At 45.9% G+C, this 19749-nt stretch overlaps 1 protein-coding gene across 1 annotated transcript in view; it reads right to left on the bottom strand.

The window, feature by feature from the left end:
• cxadr (CXADR Ig-like cell adhesion molecule) overlaps positions 1–19749 on the bottom strand; it is a gene marked incomplete at its 3' end in the record, with an annotated part of 42633 nt that overhangs the window by 4718 nt on the left and 18166 nt on the right. Inside the window, 2 exon segments of the mRNA XM_080508851.1 lie at positions 3054–3258; positions 8356–8525. Coding sequence (XP_080364977.1) covers positions 3054–3258; positions 8356–8525 — 375 coding nt within the window.

The following is a 19749-nucleotide window of genomic DNA, read 5'->3' on the forward strand; positions in this document are numbered from 1 at the left end:
CGCACACATCAAAAGAGCCAAGAGGCGGCATAATGAGAGGCCACAGATGTGAGTGTGTGTGTGTGTGTGTGTGTGCGTGCGTGTGTGTGCGTGATCTGTGTGGCGGGTCGACTTGTCGGAGCTGCTGAACTGCAGGTGGAAACTCTCCTCCTGTTAACTTCACTGTCCTGCTGCAACCGCAGGAGAGAACACAACAGGGCATGCTGCCTCCTGTACCTGGACCCGGTGTAGGCTGCAGGTGGGTGCGTGTGCGTGTGCGTGTGCGTGTGTGTGTGTGCGTGTGACAGGTCGCAGCAGGGCGCAGTGAGTGGTGAATACACTGAAGAGCGTCCACGCCGGTGCACCAACAAGCACGCCCGGCTCTCGGGGACAATCCGCCTTGTGACAGGATCAAGCTCAAGGTAAAATGCAGAGCAGGCAAGATGTCCCCGCCTCTCCTTGTCAACGTTCCCTCGCCTGAAGCTCCCTGCACCCGGGGTCAAGAGCTAGCAGCCTGTCAGCCTGTGTCGCCTCCAGCCGCCTCGCCCTCCTTCCACTCATGCATACACTTCAACCCTATATTGGAAAATATATATATATATATATATATATATATATATATATATATATATATATATATCACGGGCAAGCATTTGCGGGAAAGTTAGCAGGGTCATCCTCTTAATGTCCACAACGCCCGAATCAATTAAAGCCGGGGTGTCAAACCGAATAATGATTAAAACAAATAAGGTGTTTTAAAATAGCATTAATCTTGGGTTCAGCTGCTCAGGAGTTCTGAACTGCGATGACGGTCCATGTTTAAGACATTTTTATTCTCTGGAAACAGCTGATAAAGTTATGTCAACTTGCATTGGGGGGGGGGTGTGTATTATTTAGCTTGAGGTGTTATGCTGAGTTTTGCCAGATACATAAAGATAAAACAGGGAGCCCTTTGAGTCTATGTTGTAATTATCTTCCTCTTAGAAAATAGAAAACTTCATGATTTCATCACGACATATTTTTTTTCTAATAAATGAGCTTCATTTTCTATTCAGATTTTTTTATTCAGACGATACCGTACATAACTGTTCTTAAATCTGCTGTGTCAGAGAGAGCGAGAGCGAGAGCGAGAGAGAGAGAGAGAGAGAGAGACACTCCTGTTTCCACCAGCATGTTTTCAGACTTTGGTTTCGTTTCGGCCGTTTATCTAAACCACAGTCATGTTGAGAGTCACTGACTTGAAACATGCGATACTACAGTGATCGTTATCAGAACTCAAACAAAAATACAAAACCAAGGCCATTTCCAGCTGATTGTAAACAAGGCCTTGTAAAGAGGAGACTCACAGCAGCAGCCCAACTGATCACATTCACCTGGCGACTCAAAAGGCCTGATTTGAATCCCTGAGCTCCGACGTCTCCATAGAAAGACACTGACTGGATGGATGTTGCTCCAGAACCAGCAAATATTGCTCAACATCAATGGAGCCTGCATGAATATGCAAAGCAACCGCTGCCTGAGCTTTTGAACTGATAACAAGCCAGTGGTCCTGCTGCTGTTCAGCCCCGAGGACACAGCAGCCGACATTTCCATTAAAAGTTTGGATTATGAATCGACGACGGGACTTTTTCATCACGTCTCAGTATAAAACATGTTTGCGTGAAAAATCTAATGAAAACACCGAATAAAACTGGGTCTTGAAGTGAAAACATAGAACCTTCGTGGCTCGGGAGCCACTGAAAATGCAACTTTTTGAAAATGGCTCCCAGTTCTAGTTGACAGTCACCGTAAGAACAGTCCAACTTGGTTCGTCCGTCCATATGAATGTCGGTGTATTCGGTGTATTTTTCTCAAAAACAGCACCAACATGTGACCTGACATGCGAACTATGGTGTTTTTTCGGAGTTTCCATGTAATCAAGCATCATTTTCAAAGTATCATTGTGTCGACGTGAAACATTTTTGCACCAGAAAATGCAAAAACCATGTGTTTTCTCTTGAAATGTTTTGTAAACGGGGGCCTTTGTGCAGAAAACTTCCCGAAGGCTTCATCACTGCTTTAAAGGGATTCTCATCATGCGTTGCCTCTCACTTCCTCCATAATAATAATAATAATAATAATAATAATAATAATAAAAAAAGCCATGTGAAGTGCTGGCACAGCGCACCTCCTGTGCGGTCACGTCGGTGCACAATAACGTGGTCGAAGGCAGTCATTTTCTGTCTGCACCCGGTCTTTAAAACTGATGAACGGCAAGCGGCTCATCACACGGCGCGGGCTGGGCGCCGCACATGTGGCTGTTCATCCCCGGTTTCGGGAGGCGATTCCCTTTTGAAAGCATTTAGCTGGTTGACCGGCCGGCGAGGCCACCGTGAGCCAGTGTGTGTTTGCCTAAGGAGTGAATCATCTGACTTATACAACTCGGATGTGTCAGCCGTCTCACTGCGCACAATGGAAAGCGGCAGAGAGCACGCATCCAGTTTTCAAATTTTTTGTTTGTTTCTATTTGACAAATGAAAAAAAAACGTTATCTGAATATACCCCATGTGTGATATTCCAAACTGAATCGGTTTTATTGTCTCATAACGACTAATCCAGTGGCGGCGAACGTCCCACAGAGCTGCTTTAACCCAATCAGCTGAAGCAGACAATAAAGGAAAATAATTACACGCAACCACACTGTTGTAATTAAAACCTGCATTATTTTGCTCATCTCCATTAATTTTTATGTGATGGATAATAAAATTGCAACAGAGTAATTTATAGGCTCCCAAAAAAAAAAAAGAAATCTGGATTATCATTTTAGACATAATCACAAAGCATCTCGGGTGAATGCAGAATCGTATCACAATGGGGGCAATGCGCCACAGCCGCTGGGAAGGTTGTGCTCTCCATTTTAGAAGGGATTACATCAAAACAGCCAAGGAGGGCAAAGGCCGTGTGATTTGGTGCGTTTCCACTGTGGAGGGAGACAGAATCCAGGAGAATAAAAAAAAAAAGAAAAAAAAAAAAGCCTGCGAGCCTAAAAAAAGCGTCAGCGGGTCCCGTCCTGCTTTCCTGACCCGTCCACTCACCCATGACGTTCAGCACCATCTTCCTGGTCTGGATGCCCGGGGCCTTCTTCACCTTGCACTGGTAGGTGCCGGAGTCGGACGACTTCAGGGCGATCAGGTTGATGGAGGCGTCGCCGTTCTTGGGGTCGGCTGCGTGGAAGTGGACGCGACCCGCCATGGGGGCGTGGTAGTCCTGGTACGCCCTGTCGCCCGAGTAGAAGATCACCTGGTGGGGAATAGAGAGAGAAGGAGGACGGGGAGGTTAATAACTGCCAAGGAGGATGCATTGGATGGAGGCCGTCTATTTCTGGGGGGTGGAAAAAAAAACAAACAAAAAAACAACCCCTCATGGAAATAAATCAAACAAAAAGCCCTGAAAGGACAGTCGTACGCCGTTTGAAAGCAAAGGCCTTGCTCACTGAACCAACCAAATGATATGGGAGAGAAAGAGTGCCCTCTCCTTTATCGGCGCGCTGCCCTTCAGCCTGGCAGCCGGGGCTGATTTGCCCTTTCTGAGCGTAAAAAGAATGAAGGTGGAACAAACAAAGCCGCCACTGTGGAGCTAAATCAACACCTGCTGTGTCAACAAAGCTCCCAATTCTGTCCAACCTTTTCTCCAACACACACACACACACACACAGAGAGAGTCTGGGTCCTGGAAGCAGCAAGGAATGCCTGGAAATAAAGGCCAGGTGGAGGCAGCAGCAAGAGTTGGGTGGAGGAGGAAGACATAAAACAAAACCACAAGGGAGAGAGAGAGAAAGAGAGAGAGAGAGAGAGAGAGCAAGGAAGGGAGAAGAGAAACGTGAAAATGAAAGGAGTTCTCATTCCCTTTCATTACACACTGGCATATTCTTACACATTTCCACAGAGACAGCCATCAACAGGCGTTTTCCGAGCTACGATCAGTGCCAGGCGTTCGCACAGCAATACCCCCGGGTGGAGCGCAGGGGAGGGGGAGAGCAAGACACAGCAGGGGGGGAGAGAGAGAGAGAGTGAGAGGGGGAGAACAGTCAACCCATCAGAGGAGGCGCAGCACTCAAGGAAGCACGAGACGGGTGAAAGAAAAGGGGTAAAAAAAAAAATAAAAAAAACCCAGAGTCGGCGAGGTTCTGGTGTGTCTACAAGCAGGAGTTCCTGTCGCTCCACTTCCAGATGGAGGACGACTTCCCGGCGTCGGCGGCTCACAACATGTTCATCTTGTACACATTAGCTGGGTAAAACGGGTCATTCTGTTCAAATTCCACCCGGCTCTCGCGGGAGGGAAACCTATCCCACCTTCACTGGGGAATCACAACACCGGCAGTAATAAGAGCGATACGCGAGATGAGACCACGGAGGAGAGGAAATTAAATTGCCCCGAGCTCAGCGAGACAAGGAGTCTCACTTGGGTTCAACAGCTTCACAAGCACACAGATGGGAGCGCTTACACACACCTCCAGCTAAAGGGGGGGGGGGGGGGGGGGGGCACTGAGCTGCACAATAACCTTGAGAACCATGATCCAATGAAGGGGAAAAAAAAAAAAAAAAAAATCCTATAAAGCGCCCGGGGAATGAAAATGAAAAGGGCAAATGACTAGACGAGCTGGCGGGGGCTGAGGAGGGCAGAGGAGCAGCGCCGCGTTTCGTAACAGGTAGGACGCTCAATGATACCATCGCCACCTGGACGAGACGGCGTCCCGAGCTTCGGCGGACACACGTCGGCATGAGGTCATCGTCACGTGACGCCGCAGAGCAAAACGGGAAGGGGGGGGGCGTAGCGGCAGCTCATTTGGGAGGCAAAAGGCGGCGTGGCGACACCTGTGGATCCTCCGGCGGCGGCTTTAAAATGCCACACAAGGCGGCGCAGACTCACAAGGTTAACGCCGTGTGCTTCAATCCCCCGAGCTAAAGAGGACTCAAGACAACACGAGCGTATTGCAAACAAACAAATCACTTTTCCCCGAACCTCCGCCGTCCAAATCCTTCAATAACGTGTCAACACGCGCAAATTCCTGTTGCAATAAACTTCGGCAAACAAATGAGGCTCCGCCACGCAGCTCAAGGACAAAAGGAAGGAGGCTGCTGGTGTGACACAGGATAACACAACGGAGGTTTCTGAGCGAAACCTTTTCTCCCATTCACGCCGTTCACAGTCGGTTTTGGTAATTGTTTTTCCTGGTTGTTCTCACAGTGTTGCTAAATACTGCAGGCACACCCTGCTTCCAGCTAATCCGCAGCCAAATGCAAATGACTGTTACTGTAGGCATGCCTGGCATCTCTCGTTCAAGCCCAACAAAGCAGCAGGCATTAGCCGCGCTTCAGCACCCTCCAAAAGACCCCTGTGATATGTGGGATATGTCAGATGAAGGGCCCCCCCCGCCCCCCCCCGGCCGACAGCAGGCTGAATAGATAATGCTGCGCCGTTACTTCTGACTGCATTGATGCACAGAAAGCAGAACGAGGATATACAGCACGTTACCCCTCCACCCAGTTCTCACAGGAAGTGCAGCAGACCTGGTGTGGAGTCCAGTTTATCTCGCCTACAGTGGAAAAACCCAACATGCTACCTATGTATTTGTCTCGTTACTGCTTGAAACGTTCATATTCTACTACCACTTGGTAGTTTTACACTCGAGTCACATATAATAGGAATCAAACGATGTCTGTTTATTCCACTCTCTGTGAGCGTATTTGGAGTTTAATGACAAAAACGACAGTTTGAAAACTGAAAACTTTGACATTTCAGTTTGTTTTTGTGTAAACGGACATCATTTACACAATATTGCTGTGGAAATGAGAAACGTTTCAGACACAAAAACGCAAAAACAATATGTCGTGTTAACTGGGCCTTAATATAGGGCAATTATGACATCACTTTTTAACACATGTAAAAAAAAAAAAAAGGATTCAAATGAGCTCATCCCGAGATGTGATGCATCAAGAAATATTCAAAAATAACATTTTGCACTAGGCAATGTTACCAACGGAATTTTTTATTTATTTATTTTTTCCCCCTCTCTGGATACCACCAACAACTCCCACTGTTTATAATAATTCAGCGTTCCGATCACACGGCCGTGGCCACTTGCTCATCAGAAGCGACGCCAGCGAAGCCAAAAGGTTGAACGTAAAGTGCATTCCTCATTCCCGCTTCTGCGGGGAAAAAAAACCCGGGAGCCTCGCGTCTCGCAGACTGACCTAATTCTATCGAACGCTGTCACATGTATTAAAACGGCTCCCTGGAATTAATATGCCACTAATTGTGGGGGAATTTACACCGAGCGCGGCTTTCGTGTTGTGGACTCCGGCGAGCTAAATCTGATAAGTCAAGGGGAACAAACGCGTTCAGAGGGAGACGTCCGGGTTGTTTAAATTCCAACGAAGGTTTTGGCAACATTAAGGCGTGCGTGCGCTGGGCCCAGCAGAATGCTCCACGTAATGGAGGGAATAAACTGTGGAACTCCGTGCAATTTGGGAACCGCCGTTTGATTTTCTGCAGCTGCGTATGAAGGGGAGAATATCCGCAGCCCGTGGTCACGAGCGAAGACTCTTTAACGAGGAGAAGGAGGCATTTTTTTTAAAATCACCGAAATTAGCATTTCAACACAGGATCCACAATCTCGCTGCACAAATATTTCTTTGAACATTGCGGGCTAATGACTCGGAGGCAAAACAAATAGTTTCTTTTCTGGAGCACAAAAACACTGCAGGTAAACAGGAGCACAGCGGGCAGAGACGATAAAAAAAACAAAAAAACCCATCTAATAATGAGGTGGCGATTTAATTATAACATTCAGGTGAAAAAAAAAAAAAGCCACAGGACACACACAAAAAAAAAGCTGGGGTTGATGAGATGAAAAGGCTTTGTGACAGTTGGGAGGTGAGGAGGAGAAGAGGGCAGCAGGAGACGACCACAACGCTGCAGCCGGTCTCTGTGGTGTCTAAAGCCCCCGGGGGTTCGTGGAGACGCTCCACAATAGAGGTAGGTCTTCCCTCTCCGTGGCCGAAGGCCACAAAGGGGAACAAACGGCCCCCACTGCTCATGCTGCCATGTCTGCAGGGGAACAAACGCTCCACAGAGGTGCATGCAGATCTTATTACATAAGTTGTTATACTCCATGGCTCTTATGGCGCAATACCTCAAGAAAATACACAATCGCCACAGCGCCAGGGTTGGATTTCACCTCTTGCATAAAGCATGAAACCACACCTCAGAGTGGTTTCACCCCAGAGCAGATGAGTGAGACGCACTTTAAAGTCCTAGTGAAATGTAAAACACTACTTTGCAAAAAACGATAGTTGGGGTACTACTTGTAAGGTTCCTCCGACTCTGCCCCACCACTGTTGTTGCATAACAAAGTTATTTGAATTTTGAATCTCCAGCCGAGGAAGTCGGGGGAATCCTTCTTCGTGGGCGTGACGTCAAGAGTTGTGCAGATCTCCATCTGTTGTGTTTATATCGGCTTGTTTCCCTCTTAAATATCCAAGTTTTTACAGTGTTTTGAAGTAATAGTCGGCATTTTATGAGCCTTGACGAAAGATTGAGCCTGGAAGAGACCGAGAGAGGAAGAAAAGGAGCACAGGCGGCGGGAGCGGCTAGCTCGGGAGGCTAGTAGACGATCAAGTAATACCTGGACTCATCTTCGGTGATTCCGCGCAGTCGGAAAAGCGCTTCGACATGATCTACAAAGCCGGGTCGTTCTGCCAAAAGTCAAGACGCCTCAAAGCCTCAAAGGTGAAAACTGGCGGCTGCTGAGGCGAGGAGACGAGGACGAATGGAGGGCGAAGCGTCTTCTGCTTCCTCAAACATGTTCCAGACGGAGTCACCGATGGCAGAACGACCTTCTGTGTATTCTTCATCAATCACTGGGTTTGAAATGATGATGATGATGAAATATCGTTAAATTCAGCCTCTTCGTGGTCAAAACTCTGATCCTCCATAATGTAAACACAACTTGGGCGTGTGCACAACTCGTGATGTCACTCTATTATTGTCAGAAGCTCCGCCCAGCAGCGGAAATAGCGCTGTTGATCGGCTATTTTCTCGCTGATTGCCGTGTTTTAACATTTTACCCTTCGGCCAGTTAGCTTAAAAAGGATCCTAGAAGCGACAGCCAGAGTGTTTTGGAGGTCGAACTTTCATTTCACTAGGACTTTAAGCCAAACTGGCTCCAACCCGGTCCGCCAAAAAACCCCCCCAAAAAACAAGCAAACTGTAAAAATATCAAAGAAACATTGATTTTGTTAAGAAGTTGTTTTTTTTAAGAGTTGCGACACTCAAGTACTGAGCAAGGATGAAAGCGGATGGCGGGACAGATAAGTGGTGGATTTCAACACGTACCACTTTATCTTCTTTGTGGTTGTCGGGAGGCAACAAGCTCCATTCGATGTCCAGAGGCCCCGAGTCCTCCTGGGCCAGCGTGAACTGGCAGTCCAGCTTCACGCTCTGACCGCTGGCCTGGTCGATGTTGGTCGCCCCCGACGACACGATCTCCAGACCCGAGGACCAGCCTGGATCGTGGACATGGAGAGAGTAAATCAACGTTAATGACTGAAGCGGCGACAATCAGAGTGAAAACAACATCAACGTTACCAACGTCAACGCTGACAACAATTTACCCCCCGTGATTCATCAAGACGTTCTACTAGCTTGTGATTATTTTTGCATTGATATGATCCACAAAGCCACACGGTGGCCGGAGCTCTCGACTCTCTGCAAGAACATCCGAAGCGCGAGTCCTGGTCTGGGGGGTCCCGGGGGGGATAAATTCACAAAAGAAATGATTTAAGCAAAAATGCATAAACGGCATACATGAGAATGCAATTATCCGTTTTAATCAGTCAATTCATGTGGATATAAATGGATTATTTCTACCATTCCGAGTCTAATTATCAAAACATTGTTTAATCATCCATTGGTAAATGTTTTTAATTGTTGAAAACTGAGTTCTTATGTTAAAACTATTTCATGCTCATGTTGATCAAAGAAAAATTATTCAGCCGTGGATTTTCATGTGACGACTCGGGCTTGGTATTACTCCATGATTTCTATTTATGTGTGTCTCAATGATTTATTTTTTTATTTGCACGTTGATATTTTTAAGAAGACCTGAGTTAAATAACAGAAATAACTCTTGCTTATGTACAACTTTCTTTCTCAGATTAATCATCACTGTCCCCATCAAACACATAAATAAGATGACCGACGCATGCACGTCGCAGAAAAATACAACTTAAAGACAGTACAGGAGGGATTGGCTGCTATGATTAAAGCAGTCAATCCCTCTCATTCAATCATCAAACTGTGAATTCCCACAATGATACTAAACTCTGAATAACGGACAATGTGGCTGCAAAACAAAATTCAGTCCTGCTGATTTGTTGCAGTCGCTCTGAGCCCGCGATCATTTATAAACACGAGTTTTAAGCAAAACCATTGGCAAATCTTTCTCTGGGGTCTTGTGCAATCAAGGTTTCTTAAAATATTTCACCTGAGATATGATCATATTAATGAGTATAACGCCGTGAACGTGGAATTTTAGAAAGTCCTAACCTTGTAATAACCTTCATTACGAGACTATTACTCACGTTAAACATAGTTACGTAATAACGCTTATTGCACACGTCACAACAGAGGCATAAAAATAGCAGAATCTCAACAATGGATTTTAATAGTATCTAAGAAAAATGATGACTGACGAGGCAAAACGTGTGAATTTTATCAATTTTAGGCCGTTCGTACAAACATTTTCTGCCACGGCGCAGGTACACCACTGTCATGACTGCCATTACATATTCTCCATGGACTTTGTAGTTTTATAGTTGACGGTCAACCGGGAATATAATCCAACTTCATCATCTGTCCATGTCAATGTCCACTGTTCATGTTTATAGCGTATCGTTCCCCGTGTGGATGTGTGTGTGGTCTCATTACAGTAACAAACAGCAGCCGCTAGCGGGCAAACAACGCAAAAACAATGCATTTTCACCTCAAATGTTTTCAGAATCAGAAAAAAAAAAGATTTATCCCAGAGGGCAAATAAGAAAAAAAAAAGTAATTCCTGTAAATGTGGCCTCAGACTGGATGTGTGACGGTTGGCCGCGTTACTGCGATCTGAAGACATGTACTTGGTATGTTTTGTTCAGTCTGCTGGTAAATTAGATTTGATCACTGCCCCGTGATGATAAGAATTTAGCAGAATGGGAGGGGGGGGGGGGGGGGGGATCCATTACCCAGAGGGGGTACTCCCCCCACACACACACACACCTTGGGAAATAACCCATTGCGTGTCGCCATTCTCTGGAAACACCGTAGGAACCTGCTGTGAAACGGTTAAAGGATCATTTCTCCATTTCCCTGAAGATGAATAAGTAACTTTGACTTCAATAATCTCATTTTTCAGCCTGATTTGTTTATACGGTCTTGTCTAGCTTTGTTAATCAGGTGACTGTTATTTCACAGGACTGTGTTTCACGACCCGAACGCTTCAGCTCCAATGATCTTATCAGACATGAACTTTTCATCTATTTTTCAAGCTGCTTTTCATGCAATACGATCACTTGCTTCCTGCGGCTTTGGCAGCGGCGCCGCTCATTCACTTCACCGCTCTCGGGTGTGTTTCTCATTACTTTTCTTCGTCTGCACTTCAAGTGAGCTAAAACCTTCGCAAGTAATCGCGGGCCGCCGAGAGGTTCAGGAACGAGAGTTGGACCTGTGCTGAGTCGCTCTACTACTACAACCAACCCCGAAAACAAACGCGTATTACACTTCTTCTCTTGCTTAACTTAGAATCGTGTCACCGGGATGCATAGATGATTTTTAAGTCTCACTTGGCGTGCTTTGCAAAACCATTTCCAGTCAGCAGGTGCAGGTCATGAAATAAATATGGCTCTATCTCCCCCACCCAGAAGTCAAGCAAGCCTTAAAATATGCAAAATGTAAATCACTCAGTTTAAAAACAAGGCTAATAGAGGAAACACAGCTTAGCAGAAGAAAAAAAATAGCGATGGTGATAATGAAGAGAAGCTGTGGCCTGTCACCAAACCGGAGCCGACTCTTGAGCATTTATTCTTAGAACGAATAAACATAATTTCCTGGTGACATCAACTGGGTTAAGATTTTCCATTCAATAAGAGATTTAAGCCGCGGCAGGAACACAGTCCATAGAGAATGCAGTTGTCACATGCTGCCTCGATGTATTAAAATCCTTGTGACAGCCTGCCACCTTCCAACCGACGAGTGGAGGGAGAAAGAAGGTCTTAGAGGAAAAAGGAAAAAAAGAGAAGAAAAGGAAATCATCTCAACGTTTTGCTGCGAAAAATGTTGTAGCCCACAATTACAGTGCCGCACACAAGCTACCAAACACATGTAGCTGAAATGAGTCAATTACCAAAGGGGCATTTTCATTTTGTGTCGAACATAAAACCCACGCTGTCCCACATCTGGATCTTATTTAGGTGCTTTCACATGTACTGACAGATGGAGCCGCTGCTATTGTGATAAGATAATTGTTGAAGTCAAGCCATTGCAAATGTAAACACTTCGCAAACAAGAAAATTAACCTTCTTCACTTTCCCGGAAAAGTTGCTGCTTCGGGTTGACGACGAGGTTTCCGTAAAGGCAAACAATTACATTCATTTAAAAACCACACACACACACACACACACACACACACACAAAGGTGTTTAAACAGTGTTGAAGTACATTCTGTAATGAGGACTATTTGCACTGAGAACACAGGCGTCCCTCAGGCTGTATTCACAAGTGTAACGTGTCCTGAGTCTGAACTAAAAAAGGGAACAGACACAAACTCACAGACTGCATGTCTTCATACTTCAGGAACAAATCAAGAAAGACCTTCTTGACTTTGCAGACAACAACCTTTCATCGATCTGACAAAGCAGCTGTGACGCTTTCAAAAGGCTCCTGGAAACTAGCCGTGCTCCTCGAAGGCGATTACTCAATCGACGACAAGAGTGTTTTTCACATCTTAAACTTTACGCCACTACTTTAGCGCTCCGGTCCAGTCAGGATGACACTGGGCTGCATGTGACCCCTGAACTCAAATGTTTTAGGTCTAGAGATTAGAGAAACAGACTTGAGATGGGCAAAATCAAGCGATATATATACCCGCCTTAATGTACAGTGAGGTTAGCCAACACAAAAAGTCTGCGATGCATTTAATCAAGCTGAATCAAAGTGAAGGAAAACTCGCTGGGAACATCCATACCTCCATCCTTCAGCGATGTTCTGCACAGTCCCAGCGAACTACAGGTGAAGACAGATTGCCAGTCGATCACAGTTCAAACACTGACAGACATAATATCACACACACTCGCATTCATGCCAAGTGGAATTTAAGGTTACTCATTAACCCAACGTGCACAACACTGGAGCGTTTGAGTGGGAATAGCTGAGAATATCCTCAGGAAAATGAATAACTTTTACAACTGCTGAGATTGGTAGAGTGAGGAAGTGAATGTTTGTAACGTTGTTAAAGTTAGAGCTTAAGGCTATCACACAACACAACAACTACACGGTTCAACTGCTGGGAAAACTACTGAGCCAGCTCACAGTACGATGAAAGTTTATACAGAAGGTGTCAGGTTAAGATCTCAGTCGATCGGCTCTGTTTCACCCCCCCCCCCCCCCTCACCCACCCACCCCCACCCCGGGAGCTGTTAAAGACAACTCCACAGTGACAACATCAGTCCCGCCCACTATTGTCGCAGTTCCGAGCCTGTAAGTACTCGATATGGTCGCACAAACACGGTTTGATTTCTCTGCCGGCGGTGCTGCAGCTGGTGGTCTCGGCCCACAGATTCTGACAGACGTCCTTGATGGGCGCGACGCGTCGCCCTCAGCGGCGGCAGGGGGAGGATCGGGGGGGAGGAAAAAAACAGCAGAACACAGCGATGTGTGTCCATCACTGTCAAAACAGATACTCGGCTTGGCATCTGCATGACAGAAAGCTGTGTCGATTTATCAAGAGCTTTCAGAAGTTGGGCTATTTTTTTTTTTTCTCCACTCCAAAGTTGCTTATAGAGACGAGAAAATTGCATTGCCAGGTATTCAGACGGAGCAGTCCATCAGAGCCGCTGCCGTGTGATGTACCTGTTCAATCAACGGCCGTCATCTGAAACCTCCTCTGGCGTTTGTTTAAAGTACGGCCAGAGGCCCTCTCCACTCAGCACCGTGCCAAGAGGCATGAAAGTGCCGTCTCAGAGCATCATCCCTCAATGGGCAAAACAGATTTGTTTGCTTGCACACCCGAGTGCAGGATGGCTCAGGTGACGGCAGATCCAGGCAGGAAAACAAACACACAGAGTGGAATCTAAATTCTCCATCTGAATCCACAGATGCTTCATTTCCCCACCCCCCCCCCTCCTCCTCCTCTATGGGCTTCATAAATCTATTTAATCCTAAAACTCGGTGCCGGCAAACGAGAGCAGAGGAACTGCTGTGCAAATGAAATCATTTGAATAGTTTGTGAGAAGTACAGTCAACCTGCATCATTAGCAAGGCAGGACGAAGTTGGTAAAATGGCCTAAAAAATTTGTTTCTTCTCAGTGAAGCTGTTTCATAAAGAGAGAGAGAGACAGAGAGAGGGAGAGAGAGAGAGAGCGACCATTAAATCAGACCGTTTCAGAACAGAGGGTGATCAGTGAAGGGCAGCCATGTTTTTTTGAAGACAAGTGTTTACTATGAGCCTCGAAGCAGCGTTTCAGAAAAAAAAAAAAAAAGGCAATTTCTTCCATTTGCGTGGAGGTGGAGCATTTTAGAAAAGTAGAACTTTGGGAGAGGTTTTCAAAAAGTTGCGTTTTGAGGAGCTACAAGTACCTTTGTCGCGTAAACAGACGCATTATTGTGTAACTAGTGTAAATACAGCCTTTCGTGTCGCTCAGGTGTGTGTGTGTGTAGTTTTAATACTCTTGAGAACGTGTTGTTTTCCATCTTCAGGGGGTAAATTTATTAAATGCATGTATAATTTCTGACAATCTGTGCAGGGTGAATTGAGCTGAGGTCACTTTTAAAATTGTTAATGTTTTTTAGGACCATATCAGATACAGATTCTCATTATTTAGAGAGGTCGATTTAATATGGCTCTTTAAACATGTCTGGAGGGAGTGTTTCATTTTACAACTTTTTTTGGGGGGGGGTGGGAGGGATTTAAGTGCATGTATTAAAAGTGCTACATTTGGTGTGTGGGCACTCAGGACGTCACGTCCATGAACCGTAAAGCACTTTGACGGAGGTAAAACACAATCTGATTCATCGTGTTAATAAAATGTGCACGTGAGCAGGGCAGCAAGGAGGGAAGAGAGTCCTCATAAAAGCACAATGGAGAAGTAAGGGCGCGCGAATAATGACTCCAATTATTAATCTCGTAACGTGAGGAACTGTCACAAGTCTCACAGTGACGCAAACCATGCCTGCGAAGCTGAAAGGCCGTCCGTCATGACATATAGTATTATGGAACTATAGTCCGGGAGCCGCAAAGAATAACAAACACGTCAGTATTACAATGCATATGTCTATGTGAGTGACTCCTAATCTCATCTCACCTTGAGATATAATAAAGAGTCTTATTATATGTTGTGTATCTTTATCTTTACACTGGAGGCAACGTGTAAAAATGCAATTTGCTTGGTTATGCTGTTGGAACGATACACTAATACTTTGTCTTGCTATTGATTATATCTCAGACTGACTGGTTATAAATCAACACCATTCTTTTTCTAGATGTATTCCTCGAAGCCCCGTTTACAAAACAACTTTGATGTGAAAAAAAACCCAGAAATCTGTCATTGCATTCTGGATGTCTGTTTATAAGGTTAATAAGAAAAGTTCAAGACTCCACCACATGTAAAATAGCCAGATTGTTGAATATTCTCCGAAACGCGTGGGTTGATGATGAAGTTCCAAATTCATGAATTCAAATAAAGTCTGGCAAATGAATGTTTGGGTAACCGTTCAAATAATAAATGATATACCCAATGTTTTTTTTTCTCACAACAATGAAAATCACAGCTCTTGCCAGTAAGCCTTGCGAAAGGCGATTTAATAATCGTCTGGAACAAACCCTGAGACAGATGGATGATTCCTACATAAATAAAATGGGAGCTCGTACCTGAACACGCGGTTCTCAGAGCGAGGCGAAACAAACAGCCCGGGTAGTGTGATGAAAAAAAAACATGTAGGTCACAGCGTTAATCAGTAACGACCAGCGATGAAGACAAAGTGTGTACAGTGTGTGAACCCTGTAGCGCGTTACTCAGAGCCGAAATGAGCTCACTCAGTCTGCAGCAGCGGGAGAGGAAATGTCTGACTTATATAGGTTGGGCTTCCATCTTTATTTGGAGTAATGGCGCCGGGGCGAAAGTAAGCTGGAGTTCTTCCTTGAAGGCGATATAATCGATCGGGGGGAAAAAAAACAAGAGGCCATAATCACAGACCGGGACAAACTATGAAAAATGAGGAAAGGCCTGCTGGGCCTCATTCCCTCGGTTCCCCCGTCCACAGATGTGGAATCTGTGTGTCCCACCCAGTGTGTGTGTGTGTGTCTGGGGCCGCGGGGGAGGGAACGGCGGGCTAATTAAAAAGTCCTTCTTAATAACCGCTCGTGGCCGCCGGGGCGTTTGCCTGCTCCCTCTACGGCTGCTGCACCGCCAGCCTGGTCACCGGGAGACCAGGAATCAGTACCAGGAATTTGGGGTGTCAGCCACTCCACCCTTTACCCCCAACGCCACTATCTCACTAACTCTCTTGCCCACCCACCCCCACACTGCCTGCCTGCCCTGCTTCCTCTCCAACACACCCCTGATTGTTGAGTGCCAGGCTCTATCGCCCCCCCCCCCCCCACCTCTTCTCGTAGGCCTCCAATTCTCTCTGGTCCCACTGATTGTAACCCCGCCACCCACCCCCTCCACCTTTGTCGGCATACAATGGGGAGCGAATCCCGTCTCCTGGCAACCAATCCCTCGGAGAAGGTTGCTGTGGCGCTTGAGGGGCGGCGCGAGAGAGAAGCGGAGTTAGACACACAGAGGCGTCGATAGACGGCGACGGAGGTAAAGAGGGAGAAAGAGGTTAAGTGGGAGGAGGCAGAAGGGGGATTTATGAAAGGAAAAGTTGCTTTGCGGTTTGTGGACTCGACAAAACTCGACATCTTTACGGTCATCACAGAGGTGTGGCCGGACCAGAAGTGATTTCGTTGAGGGGACACGGTCATGTTTAGGCAACGCAGATCAACATTAAGTGTTGTTATGACTGGATCGAACAGCCCCTCGTGCAATTATAATGCACAGCCTACAAATATTGATCGCCAGCTGTTATGAGTTGACTGAAGCCGAGTGAATAGATCGGGAAGTCACATGGGAATGACCTTAACACCACTATCGCCACCAATGTTTGGTACCAAACATCCCTACTCAATATTCAAGGCTTCACTTTTGTACCGATAGCGGGACTCCAAGCTGTTTCAGACGTGTTTACATAGAATCTAAGCTCAGAAAAGATTCATCTCATGGTGATCAAGGTATATTCTGATGGGGAGAATATATTGGCTGAAGAGTGAATGGTCACTGTAAATGCAACTTCATGAAAATGACTCCCAAGGTGGAACTTTCCCGAAAACAGCCCAACTGTTTCTGCTGTTGCCATGTAAATGGACATCGTTTTCAAAGCGCAATAAACTGTAAGCTGAAAGGAGAGTCAAAGTCTGAGGCGCTCCGGAAATGTATATGCAAAAGTTGTTGAATTCTGAGATTTGTAGATATGTTCATATGTTCTCTCTGAATGTTGGCTCCACTTTGTTCTGTTGGATTTTCACATCATCAAGACAAAGAGTCAGCAGGCATGATTTCTGATTCTGCCTCATTTAAAGAGAAGCAGCCAACAAACAGCGGTATTCTAACCCTACGTACCGACATGACGATCACCTCTACCGGTGGTCTGTGGTGTGTGTTATGACAACACTGCCACTAAATACCCTCAAACAGTCATTTCTGTGACGTCTATCAGCCAACACACACACACACAATGAACAGTGTGTATATTATGTCTGGACTGTTCATTAACCCAGCTTTACTCAGCAGCTAAAAAAAGATCCTCTTCAGAGTGGCATGGACACACATTTCTGAACATAGATAGCGTTTACACACACACAAGTGTTTTGTCAGAGGTCTTCAAGACAGACAGGGAGTTAAGCTTTGCGCTTCAGCAATAAACCCTGCAACTGGACGACACTCTGGCATGTTAACCTCTCCTGACCCGAGCTAAAGACCCTCCGAGTCTCGGCGAGTGCTGCAGTGGATCATAAGCTTCTTCAGAAGTTGGAAAAAGCCAAGTCTTACCAAGAAGGAGATAAAGGCTGCAGCTATTTCAGGCTCATAAGGCAACAACAGACACAAAAGCTTGGCGAGGTGAAGGAGGTGAACTGCGTCGAGATGGGATTTACCGTCGGTAACGTGTGCCTCCTGCACACCGGTATTCAGACTGTTGTTACCTTGAGAGGCGCGGGCGTTGAATGAGTGCTTCGGTGAAGATTCAGCTGATAACGTATGAGCAAGTGCATGAATAAAGATTTTATTTTTTCTCCCCCCTAGTAGTGGAATATTTTCAGCACTCTGAAAAACCACGCACACACCCACACATTTCGCCATTAACATAGTTTTGAAACTAAAGCATCACTTCCCAGCGATTGAAAGGAGTGTTTCACTGGCAAGAACAAACCTGGCGATGGAGCTTTTGAAGAGCGTGGCCCATTTTTTTTTTTGTGTCTTTTCTAGGGGTAGGCAGTGATGAACATTAAGCGATTCGTTACAGTAAACCTGCAGCCTGTGGGGCTCTGCGATGAGTAAATTAAACAGCACAGACACTCTCGCCGTCACAAACAGGCGAGCCAGTCTCCCCTGCGACCGCGCTGAGGAACATCAATTATTTCAGGCACAGCAGAGGATAACTCCACGACTTGGTTGCCGTTCAAAAGGGGCGCTCTGAACGCTCGCTCCAGCGCTCCCGCTGGAACTGCTCACTCTGAAGCGGCGCGGTAGCCGCGAGCTCGGCCGCGGTTTGTTTAGTGTTGCGGGAGGCCGGGACCGTTGAACCATACTGATTGTGCTGTAATGCAGCCGGAAAGCCCCACTTGCCACACAGAGCTGCCATCAATCCCCGGCGCGGATGACCTGAAGGCTGTTTTGACATAATTGAACATTAAATGATGAAGGGGTGACGAATGACAGGCACTTTACCCGGTCGCCTGAGCATTTGACAGCTTTCAGACGAGCCTATGGGGGATTCGGTTAATACAATATCTGTGAACTTACGCAGCCACCATTTGCTGCCGTGGCCGTCTACAGTGACAGTGATTCTGATTTAATTACTTGGTTTATGGGAATCCACGCTTACAACAATCCTGGTCTTTTGATAGGTAACAATTAAGTCGCTGCAATAAACGTAAAAGATTCAAGGGGACAGTTTTACAAGTATTTTGTAATTTTTCAAAAAGGGGAGATGTAATTCAATGACTTCCCAATTAACCATTAAGAATAGAATAGAATAGAATAGAATAGAATAGAATAGAATAGAATAGAATAGAATTACTTTATTGATCCCAGAGGGGAATTGCTGATCCATTGGAGGTGGCTGCCACATGTAAGGCACTCAATCCATTCAAAATGAACAGTTGTTGGTTCAGTGTCTTGCTCAAGGGCACGTGGATGGGGGGGGGTCGTGAATCAAACTTGCAACCTTCCCGTTAAGAAACGACCACTGTACCAACACATCCATCCCTTAAAATATACTGAATTGAAACTGGGATCATTTTGGATAAAGAACTAATGAAGGATCACACTGAGGCTTCTGGCTAAAGGTGTTTTATATGTAGCAGAAAGAAAACTGGCACAAATACCATAAATACTGTACGGATCTTTAAATAATACTTTGATTTATCACCGTTATCACATGGAAAGGTTTTTCATTTCAGCCCCGGTAAATATGCCGGTACTGGAGGTTGCGCTTTAATGAAAAATGTTCCCAGTATCACTACATCTACACACACACAGCTATTAAAGGTTAAGCTGATAGAAGGTATAAACACAGCGAGCAATAACAATTTGACATTGTTCATTATGTGCAGGTCATGTTATTTAAAGTCAAAGAATTCCAGAAATGAGCTGTATGCAAGAGTCAAATATACAAAAGCCATGACCTTCAGGTCCTTACGTGGCCCTGGGTTATAAATTCCACTGTGTGGGTGGAAAACACTCAGGAAACTAAGAAAAGCTTGAAAAAGAAAAACATTGCCTGCGCTTACTTCATCCGCACGTCGAAACTCTCCCATGCAAAGCAGAAACCTGCAATCAACAAAAGCCAGTCAAACGGCTATCATTTCTGCACCCGAGCTCAAAGAGCGACTGAGGCGAAGTGGGAAGAAAAAAAGAAAAAGTCCTCCGCTGTAATGCACAGCAATTTCAAATTCCGTACAACAATCATGGGTGAAGTGCTCTTTAGGCTGGAGAGGGAAAAAAAGGGACCGTTCGGCTTGCCGTCGGTTAAAACGCCTGCGTCCTCGCCGACACTCCAGCGTGAACAATATTTACAAGCAGCATACGCAGCCGCCAGGGCATGCATATTTCCCAACAAGTCTCTGTTGAACCACATTCTGTTGGGTTAGTCTGTGTGCGAACCGCAGTGCAGACCTGCCGCCGCACATTCGGAGCAGAGTGAATGTGAAAC

Source organism: Blennius ocellaris (assembly GCF_963422515.1).
Source record: "Blennius ocellaris genome assembly, chromosome: 14".
Classification (NCBI taxonomy): domain Eukaryota; kingdom Metazoa; phylum Chordata; class Actinopteri; order Blenniiformes; family Blenniidae; genus Blennius; species Blennius ocellaris.